This window comes from Podarcis cretensis, assembly GCF_951804945.1.
Source record: "Podarcis cretensis genome assembly, chromosome: 11".
Classification (NCBI taxonomy): domain Eukaryota; kingdom Metazoa; phylum Chordata; class Lepidosauria; order Squamata; family Lacertidae; genus Podarcis; species Podarcis cretensis.
In genome coordinates, this window is record NC_137180.1 from 12,564,195 (window position 1) to 12,580,038 (window position 15,844).

Consider the following 15,844-nt stretch of genomic DNA (forward strand, 5'->3'; position numbering starts at 1 on the left):
CGGGTGCAAGTAGATAAATAGGGACCGCTTACCAGCGGGAAGGTAAACGGCGTTTCCGTGTGCGGCTCTGGCTCGCCAGAGCAGCGATGTCACGCTGGCCACGTGACCCGGAAGTGTCTCCGGACAGCGCTGGCCCCTGGCCTCTTAAGTGAGATGGGCGCACAACCCCAGAGTCTGTCAAGACTGGCCCGTACGGGCAGGGGTACCTTTACCTTTACCTCTTCTGCTTGCCACCACCATTCTCTTTTCAGAACACCACTGCTTTGCTTTTTGTGATTATGCCATAGGGAAAGGAGCACCTGTTGAATTTTTTTTACCAAACGCGCAAAATGCAAGTTTCACCTCCTGAACTGTTGTCGTCTTCGCAGGCAAGACCTCTGACAGGGGAGACGAATGGCAGCAGCTTGTTTTAAGAATACTGGCTGCGTCTTGTGTCCTGGTCATCAACTTATTATTTTATTTTATTTGTTTTTTATTTAATTTGTATACCACCCTTCTTCTGAAGAACACAATATAAACTATTGTAGCACTTTGTGCACATAAAATACGTATACAAAAACATCACCTTTCTTGATATGGTAGCAGAAACCCAACATTACTGTTTGGCCAAATAGATTTGAACTAAACCAACTTGGTCAAGACTTTGTCAGTCATAAGGCTCTGGTTTGGGAAGCAGCTTTTGCTTCCTTCAGAAATTACCTCTTTCCCAGGAATAAAATTCCAGAAGTATGACAGTTTTGGGTGCTAGTGCTTTCCTTTCAGTGCAGATATAGTTTACAGACATTGAAAGAGGATGAATGCTGTGGAGCAGAAAAATGGTAGCAAGAGACCTCCCACAGCTGCTGCTCTTTTCACTCCTCTATGCCACCCTAGGCTTTGCAAGCTAAGCAAAAATAGTTGGTTACTATTATTTGTTTGCATGTAATGTGTAATTTTGTCCAAATGCTTACTGCTTTATTGTAGCATGGCCTAAGTTTTTAGAAGCAATTACCCATTTTGATAACTAGGATTTTGTTATGAATTTCGTGTCAGATTACGCCTAGTAGCTTCAAGGATTACACATTATTTTTGCTTTGCTAGAGATGAATGTTCCCATGGGGAGAAGTAGTAAAGTCTTGTTTTTCACATGGAATTTGATAGGTTGTGCATACACTCCAGTAATAGTGGGAAACCTGTGACTGCCAGAGGTTGTTGGACTTTAGGATCCAGCAGCCCCAACCACTATGCCCAGTGTTTGGGGATGATGCCAGTTGGAGTCTAGCAACATTGGGAAGCCACAAGTTCACCCTATATATGGGTGGTATATATATAGGGTGTGGTGGGCAGGTGCTGCTTTACCATAGTTAAACCTTAAAGTTTTTAAAATCTGTGATTCTAACATATTTTTTGGCTGTAGAATCTGAACACTTCTTCCTGATGTAATAATACAAATAGATCAGGCAAATATAATAAGGTGTCCAGTAAACTCGGCATTTGTGCAACAATATGTACACGGTTTCTATTCCTCTTCTATTATATTAGGGTACGTTTGCCAAAATTCTGGTCAACCATCTTTTTAATGAGCTGCAGAACACAACTATTCATATTATGGACTAAACCTCTAGGCTTGTTTTCAACTAAGTCCTACTCAAAGTAGACCCGCTGAAATTCAAGAGCCCAAGTTAGTAATGGCCATTGGCTTCAACGGGCCCACTCTTGAGTAGGTCTAGCATTTAATTCTACCCTTAGTGTCCAGTTGTCCCTCTGTTTCAAATGCAAGTACAACCACCAGAGAGTGTTCAGTCAACAGACTTTTGACAGCTGAATGCTTTGTTTTCTTTTAGATTCTTGTAGGGCCAGTGCAGATGTAATGCTAGTTGGTCATTAATTAGGGTGATGGTATTGGGAGTGGGAAGCAGGCTCTTCTTCGTTTTCATACTTCTCTGTACTTCCCTTTTCCCAACTTTAGCATTATTTCACACCAAGAAGCTGAACCTGGGTAAAGGCATGTGTGTGTCTAAGAGAGAAATTCTTGCATGAGAGGGGAGAAGTTGGGGCCAGGAGGGTGTGCATGAGCCTGAAGCCTGCTTCTAGTCTCCTAATAATTCTTAATAGCTAAACCAGCATTGCGTCTGTATTGCCTGCCTATAGTGTATTTTCTGCAGCTGTCCTCAATGGAGATTAGTTTCCACCCCCCTTATAAATGCAAAGTTGAGATGTTGCATGTGCTGCAGCCAGATACTCTCAGAGTTTTTACATTAAAAAGTAAAATGAAACTCCTGTTCTGAAGCAGCAGTTTGCTTAAGCACTAAAATTCTTGGTGCATTTTTCAGTGTTCTGTTACAGACTTAATTTTTTCCTACTCGTTTTGGTTGAGAAGAAGAACAAGGCACCAGCTTTTCCTTCTTGTGTGACAGTTTGGTTCACATAGATGGGGCTTTTCACTTATTTTGGTTAATCTCCAAGTGCATGTAGCCAAAACCCATTTTGTTTCTCAGGGCATCAAGTTATCAGCAGAGGTCAAACCGTTTGTCCCCAAATATGCGGCAGTAACAGTGGCATGGTCAGAACCCTCAGAAGCATGTGTCTTTCCTACATACTATGGTACATGCTACCCATATGTTCAAGAGCCACCAGTGGATAAGTATGTACCCTTCTACGTCTCATTTCTTGGGGGACTGTTAACATACCTAAGTTTTAATTTAGATGCCTTAGCTGTTTGGCAAGTTAAGTGCATTTTGGTCATTAATTGGGTAAGCACATTCAATGTTTTAGGGCACAACATTGAACCCACCTCTCACGGGACACATTTCAAAGACGATGGTGACTTTGGGCTTTTGATCCCTAAACATTTGTTTTATTACATGTGGAATTACTGTAACTGGTATTTGGTTCTCAAAGCCATCTCTCTTTGCTGCTTTGTGGGAAGGTGGTACCTGCACAGTTTTAAACTGTCCTTATTGTTTTGGGTATACATATTGGGGGTTTGTTCTGGCAACTTTTTTCAGTAATCTAAAATCCGCATATTAGCAATCATATATTTAAATAACTACAACTGAGCAGCAATTGCTCAGTTTTTTTTCTCCTGTAAGAAAGAATAATTTTATGTCTAATGCAGGCTTCCTCAACCTCAGCCATTCAGATGTTTTGAGACTACAATTCCCATCATCCCTGACCACTGGTCCTGCTAGCTAGGGATCATGGGAGTTGTAGTCCAAAAACATCTGGAGGGCCGAGGTTGAGGAAGCCTGGTCTAATGGCTACTAAGGATGTGTAGGGGGTTGACTTATTCGAACAAATTAAATCAATCGCAGTACTTTCCCCAAGAACAGACCCCAAAACACAGTGTATTGGGTAGTAATAAAACCATGCTCTTTGGTGGGGTGTAGAATCATGTTACCTTAAAAATGGGGTTATTTGTCTGTGATAGAAGTCCCAGCCCCTAAGGCTTGCATACCTGGGAGGTGTATCATAAGTTCTACAGTAGCCATATGGCTACCATGCTTTTCTATGAGATTTACCTAAAGCTCTAAAGGCTCAGAATGCAGTGTGCTTTTTTGTAACATGGTACTCTAAATTGTATGTGATTAAGATATAGCTTGGGGAGTGGGGAGCTAATTGACTTTCATTGGAAGCAATGGAGCTTCTTGGCGATTTCTAAACCTTTTTCCATTAAAAAAATATAGTCTACCATTTAATCACCATAGGCAAAATCATGCCCTTTTAAAAGTTAATTATTGTGAAAGGGGAACAGTTCCCCGACCCACCCCCAGGGCATATTTTTGAAGGGCACTGGAGACTTCTTGGGAGAAGGAGAATCTGCAAAAAAAAAATTTAAAAAAAAATTTCTAGCTCTTCCGTAATTAGTTGGCTCCTGCCAACCTAGCAGTTTGAAAGCACGCCATGCAAGTAGATAAATAGGTACCGCTCCGGCGGGAAGGTAAACAGTGTTTCCGTGCGCTGCTCTGGTTCGCCAGAAGTGGCTTAGTCATGCTGGCCACATGACCCGGAAGCTGTATGCCGGCTCCCTCGGCCAATAAAGCAAGATGAGCGCCTCAACCCCAGAGTCGTCCACAACTGGACCTAACGGTCAGGGGTCCCTTTACCTTTTTACTGGCACAACATCACTAAGATCAGCAGTAGGATATCACCTTTTGAATATAATGTACACCTTTTCATTATATTATTGCTTGCAGCTTAGGGAAGCAGTTCCATACCCCAAATTTGATGCATGCCCCTCTGATTGCAACAGATCAGCCTTACACCACATATTTTGAACACTACCATTTTATGCTTACTGTTTCTCAAAGGGTTGCTTGGGCTGCAATCCAAACGCCTGCTTGGCTTTGACTGGAGTAGCACCAGTCAGTGCAGAAAGTGGGAAAGAAAATAATACCCCTTCCCTGTACCAGCTCCCAGGCTGGCATAGTGAAGAAACCTGGAGCACACCTATTGCCATCATGTGATGGGCAGCAGGGCTGGCCCCTGGAACCACTCTCCTCCCCATCCCCATTTTGTGGGTTTCTGCTGATCGCCGCCAGCTTCTACCCAGCTCTCAGGTGACTGTATGAAGTTCCTTGATGGCAGGGGTGGTGGGGAAGCTGTCAGAGCTGAGCAGAGGGAGATTTTCACCCCCTCCAAGGCAGATTTGTGGTTCCTGTGTTAGTAAAATAAATTGGTTATTATGCTTATGGCTTAAATAGAAATTGTTTTGTAATCATATGATAAATTCTGTTACAGCCCAAGTATTCGTTTTCATTCTATTTTTCCTTGCAAACCTTGTCATGTTTGTCATGTGTCCAACTAAAAAAATAATAATGTTTATTTAATTTAGACAACAGACACATACTCAAGATGCGCCCTGGGATACTGCCACCTCTCATTCTCAATATCGATCTCAGAGCCTTATGGGATGTAGTTCGCTTGGGGAGTATACCAGTTCTCCTTATTCAGTTAATGCTGCACCAAATGTATATGCAGTTACCAACTTTCAGTGTCCGAACAACAGCCCTAAGCTTTACAGCTCTTCGAAACAGGACAGAGACTCTGTCAAACAAACTCCTCATATCCGAAAAGAGGCTGCAGCTTTTTGCCAGGTAAGTGAAGACAGCCTAGTAGATAACACCTTTCTGTCTTGCTACAGCTTGTATTGAAGGGACAGGATACCCAAATCCTGTCTGTGAAATCACTCCAGGCTTCAATAATAACCCCAGGCCTCAAGCAGGCTTCTTTAGCACTCCATTTTCAAAGAGGTGGAGTACCCCCCCCCCAGCATTTCCCCACCCCCACACATTGGGTCTTTCAGCTTTCATTGGTCCCTTCCAGCGGCTGTGGCTACTAGGGATCTGTGCGGGACCTTCCGTGACTGCACTGATCATAACTAGCTTCTGATTCTCTTTGTATGGGGAGTGAGTGGGTTGACTCTACCAAACAGCAGCCGCGGTCTCTACAGGATAGATATACTGGCTAATATTATAGAGCGGAAACAAATAGTGAAACATTCATAGCCCAGGTTTGTGTGCAACATGAGCAGCTCTGCAGATTCTAGTGGAACAGTCTGTTTGGGCACAAATGAAACCTTATCCAAGGCAGGGAGCAGCCTGGCCACCTTGCATTAGTCTAGCAAATACCCTGCCGCAGAAACAGCCCTGTTGAAGTAGCAGGCCTGAGTTTTCCCTCTGCTACTCAACAGTTTGTGAGAAACATGAGCTTTATAAAATGCTCAGCAGCTAAAGCAAGAATTGGCTGTCATAATCAGCCAACGTTCCTAGTGTGCGTTTTGGAGAAAACTGCACTGGAAATGAAAAGTGGACCAGCAATTTATGAGGACACCCTTCCTGCTTTGAATGATCTGCACTTCTCCATGGCTCAACAGATGGGTTGGGGGTGGCTTTTTTAGGGGTTACTGAAAGATATACGTAAGCTAGGACCACATGCCTAGAGGAACTAGACAAAGTTAGCTGAAACCCTGAATTTATCAGGAAATTCAATATTGGATAATAGCTAAGAGAAGCTTGTAGCAATGCTTCATTGGAATATAGATCTAGTTACAGGTAGGTAATTTCAATATCTAGGAATTTACTTCCAGTATAATATGGGATGGAAAGCGCATATCACATATTTACAAAATAAGGTTAAAGCCCTTATCTACGCGCTATTACGCTTCTTTACTGAGGGGGCTATGCATGTTCCATCCGCCTTAAAAGTTTACAGTGCAAAAGTGGTTGCAACTATGGCCTATGGGGTCCCTTTATGGGGTGCCTTTGTAAACCTCATGCCTCTGGTGACATTGCAAAATCTTTTTCTAAGACGCCTTTTGAAACTACCCTCCTGTGTAAGCAATTCTGCCATTCGCTTAGAACTTAAGACCCCCTCCTTAGAGATTCTGATGTAGAGACATGCCTTTAATTATTGGCTGTCCCTTTGGCATAAATTGCCAAATTACCATCTTATTCAGTGCCTTTGGAGAGATGAATTCACCAGCCCATGGGCAACAAAATCCATTACAGGTAGGTAGCCGTGTTGGTATGCCGTTTAATTTTTTTTTTAAAAAAAAATTCCTTGCAGTAGCACCTTAGAGACCAACTAAGTTTGTTATTGGTATGAGCTTTGTGCATGCACACAAAAGCTCATACCAATAATAAACTTAGTTGGTCTCTAAGGTGCTAACTGGAAGGAATTTTTAAATTTTGTTTGGAATATAGATATAGACATAAAAAATTAAGCCCCTTTTAAAAAAGATTGAAAGGTGGTGTTACTATTTTGTACAGAGGCGCTCAAAAGACCATGAATCCAAATGGGAGAGTAAGAGATCTGATGGATCCACAGAGTGTTCACCTTACACAGCTCTGCATGGAAGAAATCCTATTAAAGCAGGTACTACGATAACAATTGCAGTATTTTGCACATTGGTGTGAGTAGAAGTTCTGCAATTGCAGAAAAAGCCAGTGTATGATTTAGGGCAGTGATGGCGAACCTTTTAGAGACCGAGTTTCCAAACTGCAACCCAAAGCCCACTTATTTATCGCAAAGTGCCAACATGGCAATTTAACCTGAATACTGAGGTTTTGGGACGCGGGTGGCGCTGTGGGTTAAACCACAGAGCCTAGAACTTGCCTCTCTCGGGAGGCCAGATTCAGACCCAAAGTGGCATATTTCTGAAACTTGTACAGTGGTACCTCGCAAGACGAATGCTTCGAAAGACGAAAAACTCGCAAAACAAAAGTTTTTCGTTTTTTGAGTTGCTTCGCAAGACAAAAACATCTTGCAAGTTTGTTTCCTTTTTCTTAAAACCGTGCATTCACTTCGAGGAGCAACTCATAGCATGTGGTGTGGTAGCCTTTTTTGAGGTTTTTGAAGACTTTGGTGATTTTTGAAGCTTTTCCAAAGTCCGTGCTTCGCAAGACGAAAAAATCGCAAGACGAAAAAACTCGCGGAATGAATTAATTTCGTCTTGCGAGGCACCACTGTACTGGATTAAAGTGCAAGACTTTTGCTAGTTTTGTAGCTACCCCCCCCCCATGAGTGTATCATTTTTACCCAATTTGGTAGATAAATAGGTACCGCTTTATAGCGGGAAGGTAAACGGTGTTTCCGTGTGCTGCTCTGGTGCCGGTTCACCGGAGCAGCTTTATCACGCTGGCCACGTGACCCGGAAGTGTCTGTGGACAGCGCTGGCTCCCGGTCTCTAGAGTGAGATGAGCGCACAACCCTAGAGTCTGTCAAGACTGGCCCGTACGGGCAGGGGTACCTTTGCATTTACCTTTACCTTTACCTACTGATTATATGTGGTTAAGATGTTGTTAACTTCATTATTTTATGCTTGTGCAATATTGTTAGCTGTTTTGTTCTCTCATTGGGATGTGAAGCAGGATCCAAGTATGAATGAGGTAGTAAATAACTATTTTTTTTTGCTAAAAAGCATTGTGTGTGATGTGTAATGATTACTAAAAGCAATAAACTATTTACATATCGTGGAGAAATACGTTACTTTGCATATAAACTCTCTTTTTTCTTTTTTTTTAAAGACAGGCCCATTAAAGCAGCAAATGGGAAGTTCAAGCAAATTCCAGCTGCTGAGTGTCTTCCGGAACCTGCATTTGAAATTACCCTCTCAGATTTTCCGAAATTGCAAGGCTTGGGAAGTAGTGATCTGTTGGATATTAAAAAATGTGCATGGGGGCCATTGGGCTCAGCTGAAGGAGATAAGCTGCCTCCGAAACCTCCAGGAAAACCAGCCGTTTCAGCTCTGATAACCAAAGAGGTTAGCTATTTCATAGGCTTAGATGCTGAATGATAGTGTGTTAATATGAAGCTGCTTGCCTGAACAATGTATACATGTTTAAAAATTGTGAGAAATATGCAAGAGTAAATAGACACTTTTTCTTTTCAGTATTATCACGTCCTGTTACATGTTAGACTAGCTTTAGAACTGAAATCTTCACCTGTCAGTCAGATTTTCCTAAAGGCTATTTGTCCTATTAGTTTTGTAAGTCCTTGTTCTCCTTTTCTTAAAAAGGCAATCCTATATCATTCTGAAGATCATTTCTCCCCTGTAGCATTAACAGATAATCTTCCGAAAGGTCATCAAGAATATTATTGTTCTGGTGACTTATATTTTATACCCAAGGAAGGAACAATAGAACTCAACAGGAAATCATTTTGGGCTACAGAGAGAGGTAGGCATGGTTAGACCTCCTAGGGTATAAAGGTACTTCATTTTCTTTCTTTTTTTAATCTTTAGATTTTGTATCTGTTTCTATAATTCTTGCAAATGGTGACTCATGGTACTATTTCTCCCTGCAGTAATTTCTGTAGTTCCCTCATGGTGAGATCAGTACATCTTGTGCACGAATCCAGTGTGGTTTATATTCCCTCTGCCAGGAGGCACTTAGCAAATGTTAAAAATCATCCTTGTCGAGTACATGTTGTTTGGGAAGCCCAGAACCTATTGATCAAGCATGAATTCTCTTGTGTCTAAGTGCAAGATGATGGCCATGTGAATCGGCCCCTTGTATAACAAAAGTTCAGCAACATATGGATAAAGTCAGGCTACGTCTTTCCTGCAAGGCAATTTTTATTGACTTGGTGAAATATAATAAACAAAGAAGGTAGTTCCATTTCTCTCCCCCCCCCCATATTTTCTTTTCCTGAAGATGAAATATGTCACAATTTTAAAGATGAGTTTCAGCTTTGGTAAATTGCTTGAAGAAAACAAAGGTTTTCGCACCTCCACTGGAAGAACTTTTTATATCTTTTATTGATACTTGTAAGTTTAGGAGCCAAGGTAAAGAATTCAAATGTGAGCTCAGTTCCAGGAAGTTTAATACAAGTTTTGATCTTTTAACTGCTGCATGGATTGGATAGAGGGACAGAGCAGGTTGCTGCCTTGCTTTTATGCTAAAGACTGAAATATTCACTTTAGGGAGAAACAACTCCGAAAAAGCATTTCCCAGCAAGACCGTTAAGTTCTTCATCTGATCCTGGAGGTAAGGGCTATCTGTAGTGATAAATATTTCTTTACTGTTGATATAGCATTCTGTTCATTTAAGGTCTAAAGTGCAAACTTCAGCCTAAGCATGCTTTGAAAGGGTAGAGAAAAGGTATTGGCATGTATCCAGCTAAGTTCTAAGAAGATCCACTAAAATTAATGCACCTATGTCAGTCATTTCAGTGGGTCAGCCATGAATTTCAGTGGGTCTACTCTGAGTAGGACTTAGTTGGCAACAACCCTGTTATTCTGGCTGAAGAAAATCCTTTGGAGGTTACAGAGTGTCTGGGCTGTTTTGAAGTAATTGTTTAAACATTTGTTTGAAGCGTGTCATACAAATCTTGGACCGAAGTACCGTATCTTTTGCTCTACAAGACTCACTTTTTCCTTCCTAAAAAGTAAGGGGAAATGTGTGTGTGCGTCTTATGGGGCGAATGCAGGCTGCGCAGCTATCCCAGAAGCCAGAACAGCAAGAGGGATTGCTGCTTTCACTGCGCAGCGATCCCTCTTGCTGTTCTGGCTTCTGAGATTCAGAATATTTTTTTTCTTGTTTTCCTCCTCCAAAAACTAGGTGTGTCTTGTGGTCTGGTGCATCTTATAGAGCGAAAAATACGGTATTTTTTTTTTTAAGATTTCAGCACATAATACACCAAAGCAAAAGAGCCAATATTTTATCATTCAAATAGCTACATTAGAAAGATCAAATATAGAATGTTGCTGTTTATTGTATATCTCTCAAAATTGCACCTTTTGTAATGGAAAAAACCCTGTGAACATTTGGTACAGCCCCACTAAAGATTTGTCTTTGTCTCATTCAGTGAAGAGTTTGTTCTGTCTCACATCAGTTTCTCAGGTGTCCCCTTGGCCTGCTGTGTCTTGGGCAACGGTGCTGTCGCAAGCTCCCAAGAGAGTTGTTTCAACTCCAGTTACAGTTCCTGCCGGTAATAATTCTGGCAGTAAAGGAGAAGATGATGTTCCCAAAGATCTTAAGGTAGGATGATGGTTTTTTCCAAACCACTATTCGGTTACTGTCTTTCGGAATAGCAGCTAACCAGAGTCCCAGACTCAACTCCCTAGTGGATTTATTTGAAAAAATAATATATTGAGAGAAAATGGTCTTATGGGACAGAAAGAACAAACATCAATTCTCCCTTTCTCTTTTAAACCCTTAATTCACTGTAGCACCCTTCATGTCCATTGGACTTCACTCTTTCTCTTGAGTCAGTCACTTCTTAGAGGCTAAAGTTTCTTATATATATATACCTTTTTCCTCATTGCACTGTGCCTAGCCACTTTCCTGATCATTTCCAAAGGACTTGTATCTTAGTTCATGACCTGGCTCTGTGTTGTTCTTCTTCTGTCCTAGATTGTCTTCCAGCCTTTTAGTTAAAATCTTTTGCTCCAACTGTTCTTCCTTTTTAGCTCCTATTTTAAACTTTTCACATTCCTCTTGCATTTACCCTTTTTACTATAACGTTTCTCCCACTTTGGGAGCTTCTTTTGACTTTTTTCCCTAGCTTGTCTTATTTTTGTGTGTTTGGTTTCCTTTTGAATGTTCTTGAACATGTTATCTGATGCCTTAATTTGCTTTCTGTTTAGATAATTTTTAATCTGGATTCAATTCTTGTCGCTTCACTGAACCTGCTCTGACTCCTGTTAATAATCTCTTGCTTCTCAAATCACGTTGCAGTTTTCTCTTCTTTTAGTTGATTTCTCTTCAGCTTTTCTATTACTCTTAACAATGTTAACTGAGTTGAGTTTTGTGTGCAGTAAATATGGCATGTAAATATATATGTATGACATATTTTTATTTACAATTTCAATGTTCACTATAACTCCCCTGGCCCTCTGGAGGTACTTTTGATTGATTGATTGATTGATTGATTGATTGATTGTATATCCCATTTTTTTCCTCCAAGGAGGTCAAGATGGTGCACATGAATCTCCCCTTTTTCATTTAATCCCCACAACAACCCTGTGGTGTAGTTTAGACCAAGAGGCAGCGACTGGGCCCAGTTCACCCAGTGAGTTTCATGGCTGAGTGGAGATTTGAACAGTCTGAAACAGACAGTAACAAAACAGACCTTAGGGAACAGATAAAAGATTTTGTGTACAGATAGATATATTAGGGGGTGTTTTCATATCCTATAATTCCAGATCAGAGGCTTATGAGAAAAAGATAGAATTTGTATTTCGTCAATTTAGTGTCTTAACTTTAGCTTTCATTGCTATGTAAGCTTGAGTGTAACTTTTTCAAAATCCTGTCTTGTTTTACTCATTTTGCAATAGTCAGAAACAAGAGAGAATGCTAATGACCATGAAGCTGAAGAAATGGCAGATAAGAAGAAGAAAAAGAAGAAGAAGAAAAAGAAAGAGAAAGTTCAGAGCCAAATCACTTTAGTTCAAGAACCTCCAAGAATTGAGGTACCGAAGTTGGTTTTCTGGTTGCATCAAAAGCTTTGTGTATGGGCCATTAAGCAAACTGTGTATCAACTTGAAGTTGCAGGTACAGTGGTGCCCCGCAAGACGAACGCCTCGCAAGACGGAAAACCCGCTAGACGAAAGGGTTTTCCGTTTTGGAGGTGCTTCACAAAACGAATTTCCCTATGGGCTTGCTTCGCAAGACGAAAATGTCTTGCGAGTTCCCGCGGGTTTTTTCCGCTCCCCCCCCCCCCTTTGCTAAGCCGCTTATCAGCTGTTCCGTTGATAAGCCGCTTAACAGCTGATCGCTAAAAGCCGCTAGACCGCTAATAGCGCTAATCCGCTAAGCTGTCAATGGGCTTGCTTCGCAAGACGAAAAAACCGCTAGACGAAGAGAATCGCGGAACGGATTCTTTTCGTCTTGCGAGGCACCACTGTATTAAGGAGTACTTATGCTTGGTGCTCAGCCACAGTGTCTCTTTTTATCTAGCAAATAAGACGAGACTTCCGGGTTGGCGCCATCGCCGAATGGCGGACTCCCTCCGAGCTCCGGAGGGAGCCTGCTCGGCAGGGGCTGGGTTCTACCGCGTCGGCGTCGCGGGGACCCTCAAAAACCATGGGCGCTGAAACCCATGGGCATGGTGACTCGGCGGGCACCGTTTGCGCCCTCCCGACCCGCGAAGGAGCCTTTTTAAAGGCTACGGAGCGGGTGCCGGGGGGGGTGTGGTGCTATGAGTCCTCCGCTTCCCCTGCCGAGCGAAGCCGCATGCCATTTGGCGGAGAGCGCTGACTTCTTCTATCGGATTAAAGAACAACCCGTGAGTAATTGGAAACTGGACTTAAAAAGGGGGGGAAAATTTTAAAAAAAATTCGGAGCGAGCGGGGGAGGTGCAAAAAGGAAGTCCGTCTCCCCCCTGTCGTAGAGGATTTAAAGCAAAGGATTTAACAACTAAGATCGAGTGCTACCTTGGTTTGATAAAGTTATTAATTCCATGATGGAAAATTATAAGACTGGGCTGGAGGAGAAAAGTAGAACGTGAGCTAAAATGCAAACCTCCCCCCCCCCCCCGGGAACCGGGAGCGATTTGCGAGAGCGCCGGGAGAGGAGAAATAGAGGCTTTGACAGCTGTCAAAGGAGCTGTCAAAGCTGAAGAATAAAAAGAGAACTTTGTTATGAGGACTTTGCCGGTTACATTTGTTACAAATTAGATATAAATTGTTTAAAACAAGGAATAACAAGTTACTTTGACTGTTGGGTACAATCTGGAAGGAAACTGAGTTATTATAATCCCTCTAGAGGGGCTGTGGGACATTACAAGTATTGCTGGCATGGAATTTGAATTGGATTTTTTATCTCCTGGGAAACTGCAGAAATGGAACACTATTTTGTCTACAGAGGTCTCTACACTAAAGGAGACAATAGATTTATCTATTGAAGAATGGAAGGGACTTGACGTGAAGTTTTGTTCCTGAATAACAAAGCCTCTGTGGGGGATTTAGAAGCTTTTGGAATTGGAACATTTTTGCAGTGGAGCAGAAAAAGAAACCAGAGGAAAGTGAGGAGAGAGAATAATAAGAACAACATGAACAACAAGAATTGGACAAAGCAGGAAATGGGAACATTTGGGACATCCAGATTTGAAAGGCTTAAAGAAACAAAATTGGAGATTTTACTCTTAAATATAGAGACCTGGATGGAAAAAATGGACCTTTTTGAGACAGAGTTTTTCCAAGATTAGACGCTCGAAATTAAAGATGCTTAAAAAGATGGCAAAGACTATTAAAAAGATGGCAGAGTGGACTTGTGAAGGATTTCGACCTAGATGTGGGATCTCCAGGATGACAACAGGCACTGATGGAACGCAACCGGGAAAGGGGGGAGGGAAATTTGGAATCCAAAGGGTGTTAAACTATATTTTATTCTTTTTTCTATTTTCTTTTATTTTAATCTGTTCTGCATATTAAAAAGGGGAACTCGTGGAAGGGAGCAGGGTCGATCTTAGGGGAGGGAAAAATATTTTTAACATTGGGTTAATTATAATAAGTTTAAAATTTGGGGTAAGAACTTGTTGAATCTATTTGAAGGAATTGGAATACAAGAGGGGGTGGGGTGGGGAAGTCTTGGAAGGATGTTAATGAATATAAGGTTATAAAATGGATGTTTTATTTCTTTTCTTTTTTCTGTCATATCTAAAAATGTTCAATAAATATTATTTTAAAAAAAGAAAAAAGACAGTGAATCTTTTTGAAAGATGATCGTAATGTCTAACAAGTCTACCTTGGCTGTACTGCATTTAACAATCCATGTGGCATAATGCACTTCCAGATCACATTTTTAAAAAAACCTGTATTGCAAGTGAGGATTGGTGATGTGACCCCAAGGCCTCTCTTACCTACCATTGGCCATGATGGGTGGGCCTGGGGGGAGTTGGGTCCAACAACATCAGGAAAGCAGCACCCCTAAACTAGTAGATCTGACTTAAGAGTTGAAATTTGCTGTTTTCCTGACTCCTCTGCTTTTAGATTGTAAGCTTCACAGGGCAGGGATCCTTCGTCATCTTTCTACTACTACAGTCTACTGTCTGCAGGGCTGTGTATAGTGATAACCTTGTATAAATTACAGGCATTCATAACTGTAATCTGAGTGCCATGATACAAGGACTCTCACGAGTCTGATAATCTTGAGTGATATACCTTAAGCATATTTTAACTTCTTTAGATCAGTACAATCCCCATCACAGACATAAACAAGTAAATTTGTCCACATAAAGATTTGTTTTTTCAGTCTGAATATGTGAATTCAGATTTTATGGTGTGTGTTTTTCAGAAATAGTAACTTCCTCTGTGGCATTTTTGCACAAGCATTTCATGTAGTATCCTACAGCTGAAATGATTTGTGTTGGCACTGATCAGAAGCCCCAGCCAGAGATTATCACATTTTCACTTCCAGTGGGATAGGGAAGTACACATTTTTAATTGTTCGGTTGACAGAATGGGACTTGAAAGTGCTTAGCATCGGCTGGGTCATGCTCGTTGTTAATAATAATAAAAAAAATTGTAATTGTAATTAAGAGTACTCAGCATATATATTCTGCTTTGTAACATTAAAAGCATTTCACATACATTATCATATTGCACTTCTTACCATAATCCTGTACGGTAAGATAGCATTCATATATTCATATTACTGATAGTGTGAAGGTGCTCTAAGGTCACCTAGTAACTGCATGGTGGAGGAGAGGTTCAGAGTGCCTTATTCTTAGAGCCTGGGGATATCGGCTGCAATCCTAACTCCACTAATCGGAACTAAGCCCCACTGGCATGACAGGGACTTACTTCTGAGTAGAAACAATTAGGATTGCGCTATTACATGGGTCAGCAAGGTTTACCCCGTCTGGGCCGGTTCACTCCAGCGGAGATCCCTCTATGGGCTGGATCGCGTGTACACGGCCACGATTTCCGGCATCTGAGCATGCTCAGACGCAATTTCCTGCATTGCAGAAGCGAGTCCCCGCATCACGCTGTCCCGGCGCGGCCCCAAGGGTGAAAATGGTGCCCTAGAAGTGCTGAGACCACACTAGAAGCGGTCAGGAGCCTCCAGCAGCGCTGGAGCGTCAGTTTCAACCCCTAGCTATGACCCCTGTGGGCCGGTTTTGGCCCATTGGCCTTAGGTTGCCTACCCCTGCGCTATTAGCCACTACAGTGGTACCTCGGGTTAAGTACTTAATTCGTTCCGGAGGTCCGTTCTTAACCTGAAACTGTTCTTAACCTGAAGCACCACTTTAGCTAATGGGGCCTCCTACTGCTGCCGTGCCACCAGAGCACGATTTCTCTTCTCATCCTGAAGCAAAGTTCTTAACCCGAGGTACTATTTCTGGATTAGCAGAGTCTGTAACCTGAAGCATATGTAACCCGAGGTACCACTGTATACTACACCAGCTCCCATATGTGGCA

At 41.9% G+C, this 15,844-nt stretch overlaps 1 protein-coding gene across 1 annotated transcript in view; it reads left to right on the forward strand.

The window, feature by feature from the left end:
• Positions 1 to 15,844, forward strand: part of SECISBP2 (SECIS binding protein 2) — a 29,666-nt gene that overhangs the window by 907 nt on the left and 12,915 nt on the right. Inside the window, exons 2-8 of the mRNA XM_079995426.1 lie at positions 2,478 to 2,623; positions 4,814 to 5,075; positions 6,750 to 6,855; positions 8,007 to 8,242; positions 9,404 to 9,467; positions 10,315 to 10,460; positions 11,759 to 11,893. Of these exons, the coding sequence (XP_079851552.1) occupies positions 2,478 to 2,623; positions 4,814 to 5,075; positions 6,750 to 6,855; positions 8,007 to 8,242; positions 9,404 to 9,467; positions 10,315 to 10,460; positions 11,759 to 11,893 (1,095 nt within the window). The remainder of the gene's footprint in view (positions 1 to 2,477; positions 2,624 to 4,813; positions 5,076 to 6,749; positions 6,856 to 8,006; positions 8,243 to 9,403; positions 9,468 to 10,314; positions 10,461 to 11,758; positions 11,894 to 15,844) is intronic.